The following is a 14,114-nucleotide window of genomic DNA, read 5'->3' as shown; positions in this document are numbered from 1 at the left end:
GCAAAATACTGAGGTGAGTTGGCGGCAAATTCTTAATCCCATCCTGAAACGCATCCTCTCAATAAGGAAACACAATATCAAATATGTTTAGAAGAGTGACACCTACTGGCTAGGTGCAGCTAATTGCTATTATAATACTTTACAAGTCTATATAAGTCGGTCGAAGTTTTTATTTTATTTGTTTGTATTTATTTACAAATTCATAGTCTGCTCTTTCATAAAATACTGTATATAAGGATAAAACCAGCAAAGGAACCATAAAAAAATCATTAAAAACATCTGTGGTGACCTTGAGCCGACACTCCTACTCAGGCTAACCTACCTCACAGGGTTGTTGTGAGGATAAAATGTTGAGGAGAACTATGTAGGCCACCTCCAGCTTCCTTGGAGGAAAGATGGGATATAAATGTAATTAAACAAATAATATCAGTAAATACTGCTTGGGTAAAGGGGGGGGGTGTCATGTTGTAAAGGCCCTGTACAGTGGTACCTCTGGTTATGTACTTAATTTGTTCCAGAGGTCTGTTCTTAACCTGAAACACCACTTTGGCTAATGGGGCCACCTGCTGCTGCCACGCCGTCACCGTGCAATTTCTGTTCTCATCCTGAAGCAAAGTTCTTAACCTGAAGTACTATTTCTGGGTTAGCGGAGTCTGTAACCTGAAGCATATGTAACCTGAAGCGTATGTAACCCAAGGTACCACTGTATAAACAAAAAGAAGTTTTCAAAAGATAGCTGAAGGGAGGGAGGCTCAGATCCTGCCAAACCTCTGCTAGAATTAAAAGTTCTTTAACAGAATTGTACTTTGTCAGAGCCGAACAATATGAGATGCTGAACAGGCAAAGCACTCACACAGGTTATCACAAGCCTCTGAATCTCTTCTAAAATATTTTAACCCTGTCCTGAAGGGGCTGCCACATGGGTGGTAATATTTTGAATTAATGCCAAACCTTGTGGAACTGGGTATAGGAGGGGTGGCTAACCTGTGGCCTTCCAGATGTTGTTGGACTAAGTTCGCATTCCTTAACCTCTAATGACCCTCCTGGAGAGATTTGTTATCTTTCTTAAAAAGCTGCAAGTTGAGAAGCTCCTCAGTGCTGCATCCATCAGAATAAGCTGCCATGTTTCACCCTGGGATGCGGTTATCAGAGGAACAGTAGAACTGACTGCAACATTTAAGAACATACAAAGAGCCTCCTGGATCAGACCAATGGCCCGTCTAGTCCAGCAGCCTGTTCTACAATGGTTAGACAGATGCATATGGGAAACCTGCAAGCAATAACTGCGTGAAAAGCATTGTCCCTTTCTGCAGTTTCCAACAACTGGTATTTTGAATAATAGTGTCTCGAACCCTAGAGAAGCAGCCTGCTTCTGAGGCAGAGCATAGTAGCCACTGGTAGCCTTTATCTCCATGAATCCAGGGGTCCTCAAACTTTTTCAGCAGGGGGTCAGTCCACTGTCCCTCCGACCTTGTGGGGGGATGGACTATATTTTGGAGAGAAAAAAGTGAACGAGGGACAATGAGCAGTGCGTGAAAGGGCTCTGGAGAGGGGCTGCTTTAAATGTCGGCCGCTCGAGAGGCACGCTCAGCCAACTGTGGCTCCTGTGTCTTTTGAGTGGCCTGGCCTGGCGGCAACAGTGGAAAAACAATGAGCGGTGCGCGAAAGGGCTCCAGAGAGGGGCTGGCACCAACAAAGCCCAGCCCCCTTCCTCCTTTAGGCAGGGCAGGGAGAAGCCAGGAGGAGGGAGGGAGGAGGCGGTGCTGGCACCATGTGAGGGAGAGGCAAAGAACCTGTGTGCTGGCAATCCACACGCTGATTCCCGGACCATCTGTGGGCCAGATTTAGAAGGCAATTAGGCCTGATCTAGCCCATGGGCCTAAGATTGCCAACCCATGGTCTAATCCTCTCTTAAAGGCATCACTGCCTCCTGTGGGAGCAAGTTCCATATTTGCTGCATGAAGAAAATTTTTCATTTGTCTGCCCTGAATCTTCCAACATTCAGCTTAATGTGATGTCCCTGAGTTCTAGTGTTATGATAGAGGGAAAATAACTTCTCTCTGTCCATTTTATCCATGTCATGCATCATTTTAGGAACTTCTATCATGTCGCCTCTTACTTGCCTTTCCTCTTAACTAAAAAGTCCCAAATGCTGCTGTTTTGTTATTTTCCTTTTTTCTTTTCCATAGTAAAAAATTGTACATGCTTGTCGATGCTTTGTGTATGTTAACTGACGGTAGAAGGTTTGGAACAATAAGTAATATGTGCAATCTGCACAGAAAACTCTTTACATGTGTGAGTCTCCTTATCTGGAGTAGGTAAACTGCTAACATTCCTTCCCCCTGCCACATTCCTGTGCCTTTTCAGTTAACCCACTGGAGAAGGAAGTGACAGGGGCTAGGTTAATTCTCCATCTCTTGGTCCAAACAAAGCACAAAACAAAAACTGAGTCAGTGGCTTAGGAATGAGAAAGCAGCTTATGTGTGCCCCCTATGGGACCCACCCCCCACCCCAGGCAGGCTTATGGCCATAAATGTTTTTGGGGTGTGTATTTAAAAGTAGATTTTGAGCAGTCTAATACCCATTTACAAGTAGTTTAATATGCTTACTATCATACTATTTTTTCATTAAACATTCTAACACTTCTTATTAAGTACCAGTGCTTGCCAATCAGGCATCCAAGTACATTTAAGCTAATTGGCTAGAATATTAACATGTTTGGTTTTTTATTGAGCAAATACAACCTTCATGTGTTTTTCATCATATCTCCATAAGAAAAATAAACTGAAGGTATGTTTGTGTGTGCGCATGTGCACACAAGTTGACTAGTAATGTGGATTGTAATCTTCTCTGGTTTATCTGGTTCTTTTAATTTTCAGCCTTCCATCCTAACAACAATAATTATTAACTGGAGCAGTCAGATACACTAATGATCTGCAAAATAGGTGTGATTCAATATGTTAGTTTAAACTCCAGTTACTTCAAAGTCTGATCAAGGCAATTTTCTTTGTTTTATATAAGGGTTACAAGAGCCACTGAATGAGCACAATTTCTTTTCCCAGTTAAACAAGAGACAGATGGCAGTTTTTCAACAGAATAGTTATATTTGCAGTGTATCACATAACTCATACCAAACTGAGCACAAAACAGGTGTGAAGCTAACGGAACAATAAAATGCAATGGAACAAAACTTTCATTTATAGTACTGAACAAAAGCTTGCTTTCTAAAGAGAAGTGTTATTGTTGCCAGTTGAAATTATCCACCTTGTTAAGAAGCTTTTGACAGGAAGGCAAACTGGTGGTGGTTATAACTGCTCATTAAGGGAATTTCTATACAATGTTCTTAAGGGGCTTGTTATCTTTTACAAAGATAACAAATCACTCCAGGGGTGTCATTAGAGCTTAAGGAATCCTTTAAAAATAATCCAAGGGGTTGTCAGCTGAGGTGCAAATGCATGTTACAAATAGGCTCCTAACATAGAGGCTCCTACAGTTAACATATGAAATGTAATGAAAACCAGTCTTTGAACAGCTTCATTTTGAGTAGAGAATCTGGCTAGGGGGCAAGAGGGACTAACTGCCATTTTCCCACTCAAAACTTCCCAGCTACCATGCCCAGTGTAGGCTTCCTGCAGGAAGGGGAGCAGTTTTGAGGAGGGATTCAGAGCAGAAAATATGTCAATTTAAAGCACAGAAAAAGCAAATTCCAGTCGTCACCCACCCCTCCCTGCTTGCCACTCAACATCTCAGCATTTCATCTCAAAATAATCAAACAGTTGGGTTTTGTTACACATATAGGAGAAAGGCCAAAGGCCAGTACTTGGAAAAACTGCTTTGCCCACAGAAGGTCCCAAGTTCAATCCATGACATTTCCAGGTAGGGCTGGAATAAACCATTCTGAAATCCTGAAGAGCTGCTGTCCATCAGACTACTAGATAATGCTGAGCAAGGTAGGCCAATGTTCTGACTCAGTATCGTGCATCTTCCTATGTTCTTATATTTGTCACTGGTGAAAGTTGCCACCGGTGAGAGGGCAAAGTTTAGGGTGAGGCACAGTATAAACTGGTTCTAGTATAAACTGGAACACAATGTGATTTGGGGACATTATTTGTTGTTGTTTAGTCGTTTAGTCGTGTCTGACTCTTCGTGACCCCATGGACCAGAGCACGCCAGGCACCTCTGTCCTCCACTACTTCCCGCAGTTTGGTCAGACATTATTGTTATATGTTTAATATGTATCATAGCTTCTTAAACTTTTATGCTATTCTTATGGTTGCTGGAGGCTGATACAATGCCCTCAGGGGTTCCCTGGTAATAAAGAAGAGTAGTGGCTCAATGGTAGAGTACCTCCTTTGCATGCTGAAGATCCCAAGCTGAATCTTTGGCACACAGAAGCAGGCAACTTAGATTTCCTGCCAATGTAATTGTTACTGTAAGCTTTGTAAAATGTGTTTTGAAAAGTTGTAGTAAACAACAGTAACATTAAGAGATGAAGTCTGCTACTTTGTATTACTAAATTTACAGACAGTAACTTTCAGTTGCTACAACGTAGCTGTGATTATAGGCCTTGGTTAGTGGTTTCATCTGACAGGAGGATTCAAAATATCAGGTTTTGATAGGACAATTATTGAACACTCTGTTGGCTCTCATTTGTCCAATCGGGTGGCAGATATGGAGGTACTTATAAATCATTGGTTAGAAGAGCCTGACTGAAATTATATATAAGAGCAGAGTTTTCCAGAATAAGCATATAGGGTGTGATCTGTATGAGAAGGAAAATTTAGACCATGGCTGCTAGAAGCAGTAATTTGTACAAGTTCTTAGTTTGGTTTTCTCCTATTGATACAATGGACAGTATATCATCTGCAGAACAAACATAAGTCCAGCATTTAAAGGGCAACTGGCAATAGTGAGGCATGATGCACTGTACAAATTAGCTTCCAGAGAGCCTTGTATTTGCATACACGAAGAGGCCCATTTGTATATGCAGTTATTTGTTCACATTTACACCTGCATTGTGCTATATGAAGGTTTGCAGTGTGTGAGAGACAGTTTCCGCAAGTATATCTGTGGAATCTGAACTTGGGACTAATTGTGTTGCTCTAACATACCTGCCCAGTTAGGATCGCTCTGTCCAGCTGTTATAGTTGCTTTATGGCCAATCTTTAAAATATTCTACATAAAATATCTACATAGATTGTGTGTGTTTTAGCTGTATTTGTTTTAATTCATGCTGTGAGCCACCTGGGAGAAAGGCAGGATATAAATAAATAAATAAATAAGCACAACGGCATCTGGTGTTTCAAGCAAAGGTTTTGCAAGGTAAACTCCCAGGTGGCTGTGATCCATGCATGCTTCCTCGAAAACAAGGCCCACTGTGCCCAGAGGGCTTTACTCTTTGGTAAACAAGCCTTCATAGGACTGTGGCCTCCCATCGCACATGCCAGTTCCGTGCCTCAATCCTAAACACGCCCAACTATGGACTGAATCCCCTCTCCAGTACAGTGAGACACGCATTTCCGAGCAAGCTAGTCTATGACCAGGCTGCACAATTTCTTAGTTTAACTTTGGGGTGGGGTGTGCCTTTAAGGGAAAGGCAGCAAAGGATTCCAGCTCTGGGCAATCTTGAGTTTCTCCTCCGACGGGGTAGCAAGTGACACACCGACCTCCTTGGGCGAGTGCGGTCCTAGAATCATAAAACTGTAGCGTTGGGAGGGTGGGACACCACGAGGGTCATCTAGCCCAACCCCCTGCAATGCAGGCATCTTCTGCCCCAAGCGGGGCTCGAACCCGGAGCCGTCCTGTCTAAGAGTCCCACGCTCGGCCGGGCGCCCCAGGCACAGGAAAGGGAGTCCAGGTTGATTGGCAGGCCGGCAGGCCACGTGACGCTGCCACGCCGCGTTCCCAGCGCTAGAGTGTGGCGCTGCCTGCGCTGCAGCTCCGACGAGGGAGGGAGGGTAGTCAGCGAGTGGCTGCGCGCGCGCGCGCGTTCCAGGAACAAAGTTCCAGGCGCCGCGAAAAAAAGTTCGCTGAGAGAGTCCCTATCCAGGCGTCGTCGTCGTGCAAACTCCTGGTTGCAGGAGGGGCGCAGGCTGCCCAAGCGGCTGAGGCGAGAGGCGAGGCAGGCTGGCTGTATCGCCCGCCCTTCGCAGCCGCGCCCTCCCCTCCTAGCGAGTGAGGAATCCCGGGGGCCCCAGGAGGAGCCGAGGCGGGGAGGGAAGGAGGGCGCGAGGGAGGGTCCGCCCTGAGGGGGCGGTGGTGGGAGAGGCTCTTCCTCCTCCCCCGGCAGCCTCAAGGAGCCGAGCGAGAGGCAGCCTCGGGGCGCGGAGCGAGCAGTTGGGACGCCGAAACTTTCTTTTGGTCCGAGGGGGGTTTGTTTAGTTTTGCTTTAGCAACTTCTTCAGGCTGTCGGCGCTGGGTTTCATTTTACTTTTGTCCCTCTGAGAGGGAGAGAAAGCAGCAGCCCTGCGCGGAATGGAGCCTGTGATTTGACTTGGCCGGGGCAGCAGCGGATCTGGCCGGCGCTTCTCTCCTCCTCCTCCTCCTCCTGCTTCTTTCCAGCAGGTAAGCTGGTGAATAATTGACGACGCCGAAGAGCGTAATGCGATTCCGCGCAGGGGAGGACAAAAGGGCAGCAGCCCAAGAAGCGCTCTCTCGCTCTCTCTCGTCTCCCCCCGTGAGCCTGGTGGATTGGAGACCACAGACAAGAGTTTCAAAGCCTGGTGTTTGGTGAGGGGCTGCAGTTCTTCTCCTCAGCAGTCAGCTGGGGACAAAACTCTGCAAAGAAGCTGGATGCACGTGGGGATTGGAGTCTGACACGTAGGTCGTGGCAAACCCCCTTCTCTCTCTCTCTCTCTCTCTCCACCACCCCTTATGGGAAACGAAGGGGATCACCCACTTCCTTGGTGCTCCTCCTGTTTTTCTTATGCCACACGTGGCATCAGTGGACTCACTGATCTATTTCCAGAAAAAAAGAGTAGCACTTGAAAAGAGTTGGCAAATTCGTCGTGTGCCATAGGCTTTGGAGGTGGAGAGGCCGCTTCGTCGGATAACTTCTTTGGAATGGGATGATAATATAGGAAAGCCTTCCATTCGATTTGGAGCGTGGGTCTGGGCGCCCAGCTAGATTGTCAGTGGTAGGATGCTTGAAATGCAAGGAGGCTTTAATTGCCGAAAGTGTGCGCCACTGTCTTTAACCGCCTTTGCCTCCTCCTTCCCAAAAGAGCAGGTACAGGTTTAAAAGCTCCGCAAAATGGTCGCTTGTCTCGCTCACCTTTGGAGTTCTAGGTGCACTCAAAGCTTCTATGAAACACAAATTTCTCATTAGCTTTTCGGAGATACGAATCTCACTACCTGCATGCATTTTGTGGAAAGGGAATCAAAGGAGGCTTAGACTAGAGTTAATTCTTTTCCTGTGAAGAAGTGCTAGTGGGTTTGATGGCCCTGGTTGTGCCCACCTATGCATGGAGGCCTTGGTGGGTAAAATGAGTAGAGGAAACCACCTGTTGCTTCCACTTGAGGTGGAAGGCAGCTGCCACCTTCTTCCTTATCTGCCTTACACTCCCTCCAGACACATATGTAGTAACTTGTGGAATAGTCACTGGTTATTTTAAGGCAAGAGAACAGTGACCTCACTTCTGTTGTTGTTTTTAACTTACTTGGATTTGTTTCTAATTAAAAAACAACTCTTGCTTGCTTTGCTTCGAAGCAGAATGTGACGAGAGCAGGCGTTGGCTGTCCTGCTTCAGGCAAGCTCAGGGTTCTACAGAGAGGGCTGAATTGGGCTGGCCGTTTCCCTTGAGATTAATGTGTGCAATATCTGGAAAGATGTGTGGACTTGGCATACGAGCAGATTCTGAGGCAAGGGGTCTAGAATATTTTCTGGGCAGAAGTCATTGTAGCAAAAGTACCTTTGAAAGGCAACTAGAATATGAACCGATTATGTATGCTGTGGTTGCTTATGTGTGCGTATAGTGTGTGTGGACAGCTGGGAAGGGCTGAGAGTTTGGGCTGGATGGAATCCAAACTCATTCTACGTGTGAAACTTGACTTTGACAGTTGTACCTGGCAATTCAAGCAGTCACATGTTGAGTGAAAATCTGAGCAGATTTCCTCATCTCAAGACTCATGACATAATTTGGTCTCTTTCCTTTCCCCCAATAGACTCATGGAGTGATACTGTTGGAAAGCTGAAGTCCATATCCTCTTTTTATCTTATTGCTTGCATGATGGCCTACAGCAAATTCCATCTCTCAGCTCCATTGAACCTTAGAAGGTGGCTGTAATACAAATAAAATGATGATATATTGTAAACAATTCTAAGCCCTTGGGGAATGGTGGGAAAATGTATTAATAGTGCATTGAGGCTTTAGTAGATTAGTATCATTATCTCTTTTTTTGTAAGAAATAAAAGTTAGAAAATAGACAGGGTTCAAGTTGAGAGACTTCATTGTCTTCCACCTAAAATGTTATATGGCTAAACTATATAAGAGGCAAATAACTCTTCCTTCTCCCTGTAGCTTTTGGAGAGCTAACCAGTCTCATCCAGGCAGGCTTTGGAACAGCTGGAAAACTGTTTCCTTCCACATAAATAAGGAAGTCAACCCAGCCACTCCCAAGCTGTGTTCTAGTCTGTGGGCCAGGATTTCTTTAAAGTGGCAGGCGGTGATGAGAATTGTGCTCTTCTAAAGTGTAAGGATGCAATCCTATACACATTTACCTGAAGCAAAGTCCCACTAAATTCAGAAGGACTTGTGAGTAAACATATACAGGATTGAATTGCATTTGATTGTGTATGGAATAAATCTGTAAGTAACCTTATAACACAGGCTAATTGGATTTTGATTGTGACTTACTAGATATTGCTTGACCTTTGCCCATACACACACACTGTCATGGATACTAAGTTTAAAAAGCACTCTGAAAGCACAGCATGGTACCATGTAATTAAGTGGGTAGTACTGAAAAGCTCGAGTTCTAGAATTTGTCAGCAGCCTCCTTAGGTCTTCCTTTTTTATCCTCTCCTGGAGCCTATCCTCCCATAGACTCTGATTACAGAGTAAATTGACCTTTGGGCATCTGTAAGATAAGGAACTAGTCCAAGGCTTAAAAGGAGCAGCGGCAAATGAGGATTTTTAGTTACACAGTTTTAAAAATGAGGAGGCATGGGTTGAAGGTATTGAAATAGTTGCAGCGATACCTATAAAGTCCTACTTGAGAAGAACTATTTACATGTATTTATTTGAGTGTGTTTATGTTTCAGGTATTCAAAAGCAGGCTGGAGTGTGAGCAGTGTGGACAAAGATTTTAAATAATTCTACTCAGGAATTCTGAAGCTGGGGCGGAAAAAGGATGGCCAAGGTTTTGGATGAAGGACTAGATGGAGGGCGCAATGAGTTTAGCAACATCATTAAATCCCGATCTGGTGAGTTTCAAGCAAAAGTTTCCAGTCCTTTTTCTTGAGAATGCTTCATGGTAAAAACAAACAAGTGCCATTTACTTGTCATAAACAGAAGAGCTGAACTTCATGTTATGCACAAATGCATGTAGTGGTAGCCTGATGGCCCTCTTTGAAACAGGAAAAACCTGTTCAGGGAGCCTGCAGTTGGGAGTACTAGAGAAACAGCACTGCAGGAGAGAGGTGTTTTAACCATTTCTCGGCCCTTAAATGCCCTAGCACCTGCCCCTGAACCACGGGGGGGGGGGGGGATTCAGATGCCTGTTCATCTTGTTTACTGTCACCTTCTCCAAAACAGGCTACTTATTTGCAATATGGTACAATCAGTGGCTTTGCTACTGAAGTGCCATAACCTTCAATAACCCACCCAAACTGGCACTACTTCTGTTAAAAGTACTCTCTGGCTACAATTATGCCACTTGTGTGTAAATGTAATTTGGTCCTCTAATTCAAACACCTGATGTGTCTGTCTGTCAAAGCATTGTTCTGTATGCTGGATTCCTGGTTCTACTTGAAAAGACTCTTGACGCAGCCATCATGAAATAAGAGTAATTATAGGCTTCTGTTTTTCTGCAGAGCTAATCATGTCTGTTTTTTTAGGACCCAATTACATTAGGCTTTATTAAGTCTTGTTTGGGCCACTTGTTTGCGGCTTAGAAAACTTACTGTGCACACTGCAAAATGCCTTTTAAAATATTTGTGAAGTTGAAGGTAGTACGTGTCTCTTTGGGAGTTCCCTGGGGCTCTAATTTAATGCCTTGCCATAAAACCAGAATTGCAGGACTGGTCAGGGCAGGGGAAAAAATGTTTTGCACACTTGTGAGTGTTTTTTCTTCTCTGTGCAGTCTTGGACTGTATCTTTCATGTGGACGGGGTGTGATTGCACATACTTTGAAAGAGCCCACTTGAAATTCTGTACTCCCTCCCGTCTGCTACATCCATAAATCTCTTGCCATGCACAAGTTATTTAGGCACTGCACACTTTTCAGAATGGGGCATAGGGCCGTCTTTAGCATATGCGCCGCCGGGGTGCAAAGATCCACCCAGCGCCCCCAAATTCAGTTTAGCTCCCAAATTAACTTTTATTATGCCTTCTGACACTATTATAATTTGAAAAATAGTGCTCATGCCTGTGCGGTTCCAAAAGGAGGTTTTGTGTCTGTTTTTTGTTTAAAACCAGCTTTTTTAAAGAAGACAAAGAACGCATTGGGAGTCAGTGTAAAGACTCCATGCATGCGCTTACGGTCATAGGGAGGTGTCTGAAAGATGAGACGGGCGGGCATTATGTGCATGTGTGGGAGAGCCATCTCGGGCAGCCTTTCATTGTGAGAATGACCTTATTTCTAGAGGAGCTGGGAGGGCCCTTGAGAGTGCGCATATACAGGTTCTTCTTCTGGAGCCTGTGCACACTCCTGTCGCTAGATAGGCACATTCTCTTTCTGTCTGTCTCTCCCTCTTTCTTGTCACTTGCCCTCCTCCCAGCTTTGGTGAGTGAGACTTTCCAGAGACTCTCCCTCCTGGCGCCCCCCAGAATTTGGTGCACGGGTGCCCCGCACTCCTTGCACCCCTGGGTAAAGACGGCCCTGATGGGCCACAATGGCATCTTGTCAGTTCAATTGTTGAAGAATGAGAGCATTTCTCCCACTGACCCCAGTCAGCTCACTTTCAAATACACATATATGTGGTTTGACTTATCACACAATTGGCTGGGTATAGGAAGCAATTCTGTGATCACTATTTTGGGTCAGATCTGAACCAGGGCTTGTTATGCTCCCAGTAAACCATGTCTAGTAAATCAAGAACAAACCTATAGATCTCAGTTTGCCAGGAGCGAACCAAACTACAATTCCAGGTTTTGATGTAATATGAAGTTAGGGATCATGGTTTGTTTATGTGCAGCGTGAAAGAGCCCCCTTAGTAGCATTCATAGTATGGTAAACTCTGAGATTAGCAGGTATTTATTAGGTTTTTAACTTCTGAAAATAATTTTATTTGGAGATATGCTATATGTGCATATTTAAAGATTTATCAGCATACTTCATTTTTTTGTAATTCCTGAATTAAAAATACAAGCTTTAACTCTTGAACTTTTGTGATGTTAATTAAATTAGGTATATAAGCTCTATACCAGGAATGGATAGGTGTTGCTATACTCCAGCTTCCATCATTCTTGACCATTGGCCATATTCCTGTGGTTGATGGGTGTTGGGATCCCCGTCAGAAGTGGAGGGCCAAAGGTTCTCCATTCCTGCTGTATAGGGAGGGATTATTTCTGAGTAAACATGCATAGAATTGCACTGTGCTGTTGAGCTGACCTAAACAGAAAGCCAGCTACAGAAATCATCGGAATTAGGCCTGCCTCTTGTATTTACCTTTTGCGAATTTTCCTGAATCTTAGTTATTTATTACTCTGCATACCTGAGATAGGAGCAGAATCTGGGAGAGGGATTTCTCAATGAAAAGTGTGCAGTTCTTCAAAATACACTAAAGGTAAAGGTAAAGGTACCCCTGCCCGTACGGGCCAGTCTTGCCAGACTCTAGGGTTGTGCGCTCATCTCACTCTATAGGCCGGGAGCCAGCGCTGTCCGCAGACACTTCCGGGTCACGTGGCCAGCGTGACAAGCTGCATCTGGCGAGCCAGCGCAGCACACGGAACGCCGTTTACCTTCCCGCTGGTAAGCGGTCCCTATTTATCTACTTGCACCCGGGGGTGCTTTCGAACTGCTAGGTTGGCAGGCGCTGGGACCGAACGACGGGAGCGCACCCCGCCGCTAGTCAACAAATTAAAGACTTGTTGTCAGGACTGGCATTTGTGCTTTTCATCTTAATTGCTCCATAAAGGGAAAAGTGCTAAAGGGAAGGAATACTTGTGCTAGTCCTCAAATGGAGTATTCCTAAAGTGAAATAACTCTGTTCTGTAATGGATAATGCAGAATAAAAGGTATTATTATACTATGATTGGTATTTTGATAATGATCTCTATTTCATTTGGGTGATATTCAACCAATCATACTCTACATAGACACTTTTAAATCAATGGTCTTAAGTTACTTGCCCATTGATTTTAATGGGTCTTTCCTATGTGTGACTAATGTTGGATTTTGCCTTCTGTCACTTGTATGTTATGTACAAATGATCTAATAAAAATAGTTGCTTGCCCTGGTGCAGAGGGATAAATATGTTTAAAAGTCTTTTGAAGATAGTTGTACACTTTCCCTTTCGTGAAGCTACATTATATTTTAAAGGAGAAAAATTGTTTATCTTTATTTTAAACAAGCACACTAAATTAAGATGTTGCTTTGGATACCAAGAATGTTTTCATAACTTCAAGGCCCCAAAGCCAGCAATATAATCCAATAGTTTATTTTGTTTTTCCTGCTGGAATGCCAGAATTTTAGCTAGAGTGCAGTGCAGAAAGAATTCAACTAAAATATGTTACAGGTGGGAGTATTGTTTACTCTTAAAATTCTGAACAGTGACTTCTATTTCTAATCGCATTTATTTTCAACTCATGGTGCTAATAATCAATAATCTTCTTTAGGTAAAATTAGTAGCAGATTACTAGTTCACACAACTCTTGTATCAGTTGATGTTGACATTACTTTATCCTAGATAACTAATGCTAATGTTTGGAATTCCCATGTCATAGGAGGTGTCTTGTTTGACCTTGGCTCCATAACCTTCCCAGCCATAATCTATTGTTTCTTCCATAGAAGTCACTCAGTGGGGGCCATTATTTTGCATCTGGCAAGGTCAATGGGTTGCAGTTGCAGCATGCAATTCACTTATGTAGGGAAAAGTAAAGCTGTGCTGTATGTCAGGCGTTCACAACAAAGCTGCAGCACCCTGTTTCTCATGTTGGCTCACTAGAAGTCTCTAGGAAGTCCACAAGCAGGGCATGGACAATAGTTCTCCTACACTATTGTACCCAGCAGGCTGTGTCTGAACCTGGAGGTCCCATTTAAATATCATGGCTAATAACACTTTGTTCTTTGCAAATTTTGCTAAGCCCCCTTTAAAGCCATGTAAGCCAGTGGCCATCACCACATCTTGTGCCAGTGAATTCCATAAGTTTTGCATTCTGTGAAAAAGTACTTCATCTAAATCTATTGTTCTGAATATATTGCTAGTCAATTTCATTGGGCGAGCCCAAGTTTTCGTATTATTGGAGAAGGACAAAAAGTTATTTTTAATCATGGTGTAACATGGTTGAGAGTTGTGTTCAACTCTTTCATTTTTTCTCTTGTTTCATAACTTCACCATCACCACTTCCTAATATACAGGAGATATATATGTGTGTGTGTCTGTCTCTGTGTGTATATATAGGAGTGCCTGGCGTGCTCTGGTCCATGGGATCACGAAGAGTCGGACACGAATAAACGACTAAACAACAACATATATATATATAAAACGTGTAAGAAGAAAACACAAAAAGCAAAAGTCTCGAACTATTGATTGGAAGATTGGCATACACTTGTGCACTGCCTGGTAGATTTTTAGGCACTTTAGAAATTTTAAGTAGTCCATTGGTGCTTATTTCCATGTATGGTGGGATTGCCCTAAAGTAAAAGAATTTTGTTATTAGTTTTTGCTAATAAAATAACAAAGCAACAAGCAGTAGTCTTTACAGAATATTTTTACAGAAGACATTGTAGAC

General features: G+C 43.7%; 1 protein-coding gene across 8 annotated transcripts in view; it reads left to right on the top strand.

Moving 5' to 3' along the window:
- Positions 1-5,964: 5,964 nt before the first annotated feature.
- The window catches only part of UTRN (utrophin), a 311,465-nt gene continuing 303,315 nt past the window's right edge, over positions 5,965-14,114 (top strand). For 5 of the 8 annotated variants that reach the window (XM_077925924.1, XM_077925927.1, XM_077925928.1 and 2 more), the window contains exons 1-2: positions 5,965-6,564; positions 9,263-9,424. In XM_077925924.1, the coding sequence (XP_077782050.1) occupies positions 9,352-9,424 (73 nt within the window). In that variant the 5' untranslated portion in view covers positions 5,965-6,564; positions 9,263-9,351. Of the gene's footprint in view, positions 6,565-6,617; positions 6,824-9,262; positions 9,425-14,114 lie in introns of those variants that run through there. The other 3 variants (XM_077925926.1, XM_077925922.1, XM_077925923.1) reach the window with 3 other exon arrangements.

This window comes from Podarcis muralis, chromosome 3, assembly GCF_964188315.1.
Source record: "Podarcis muralis chromosome 3, rPodMur119.hap1.1, whole genome shotgun sequence".
NCBI classification, from domain to species: Eukaryota; Metazoa; Chordata; class Lepidosauria; order Squamata; family Lacertidae; genus Podarcis; species Podarcis muralis.
This window is presented reverse-complemented; position numbering and strand designations above follow the sequence as displayed.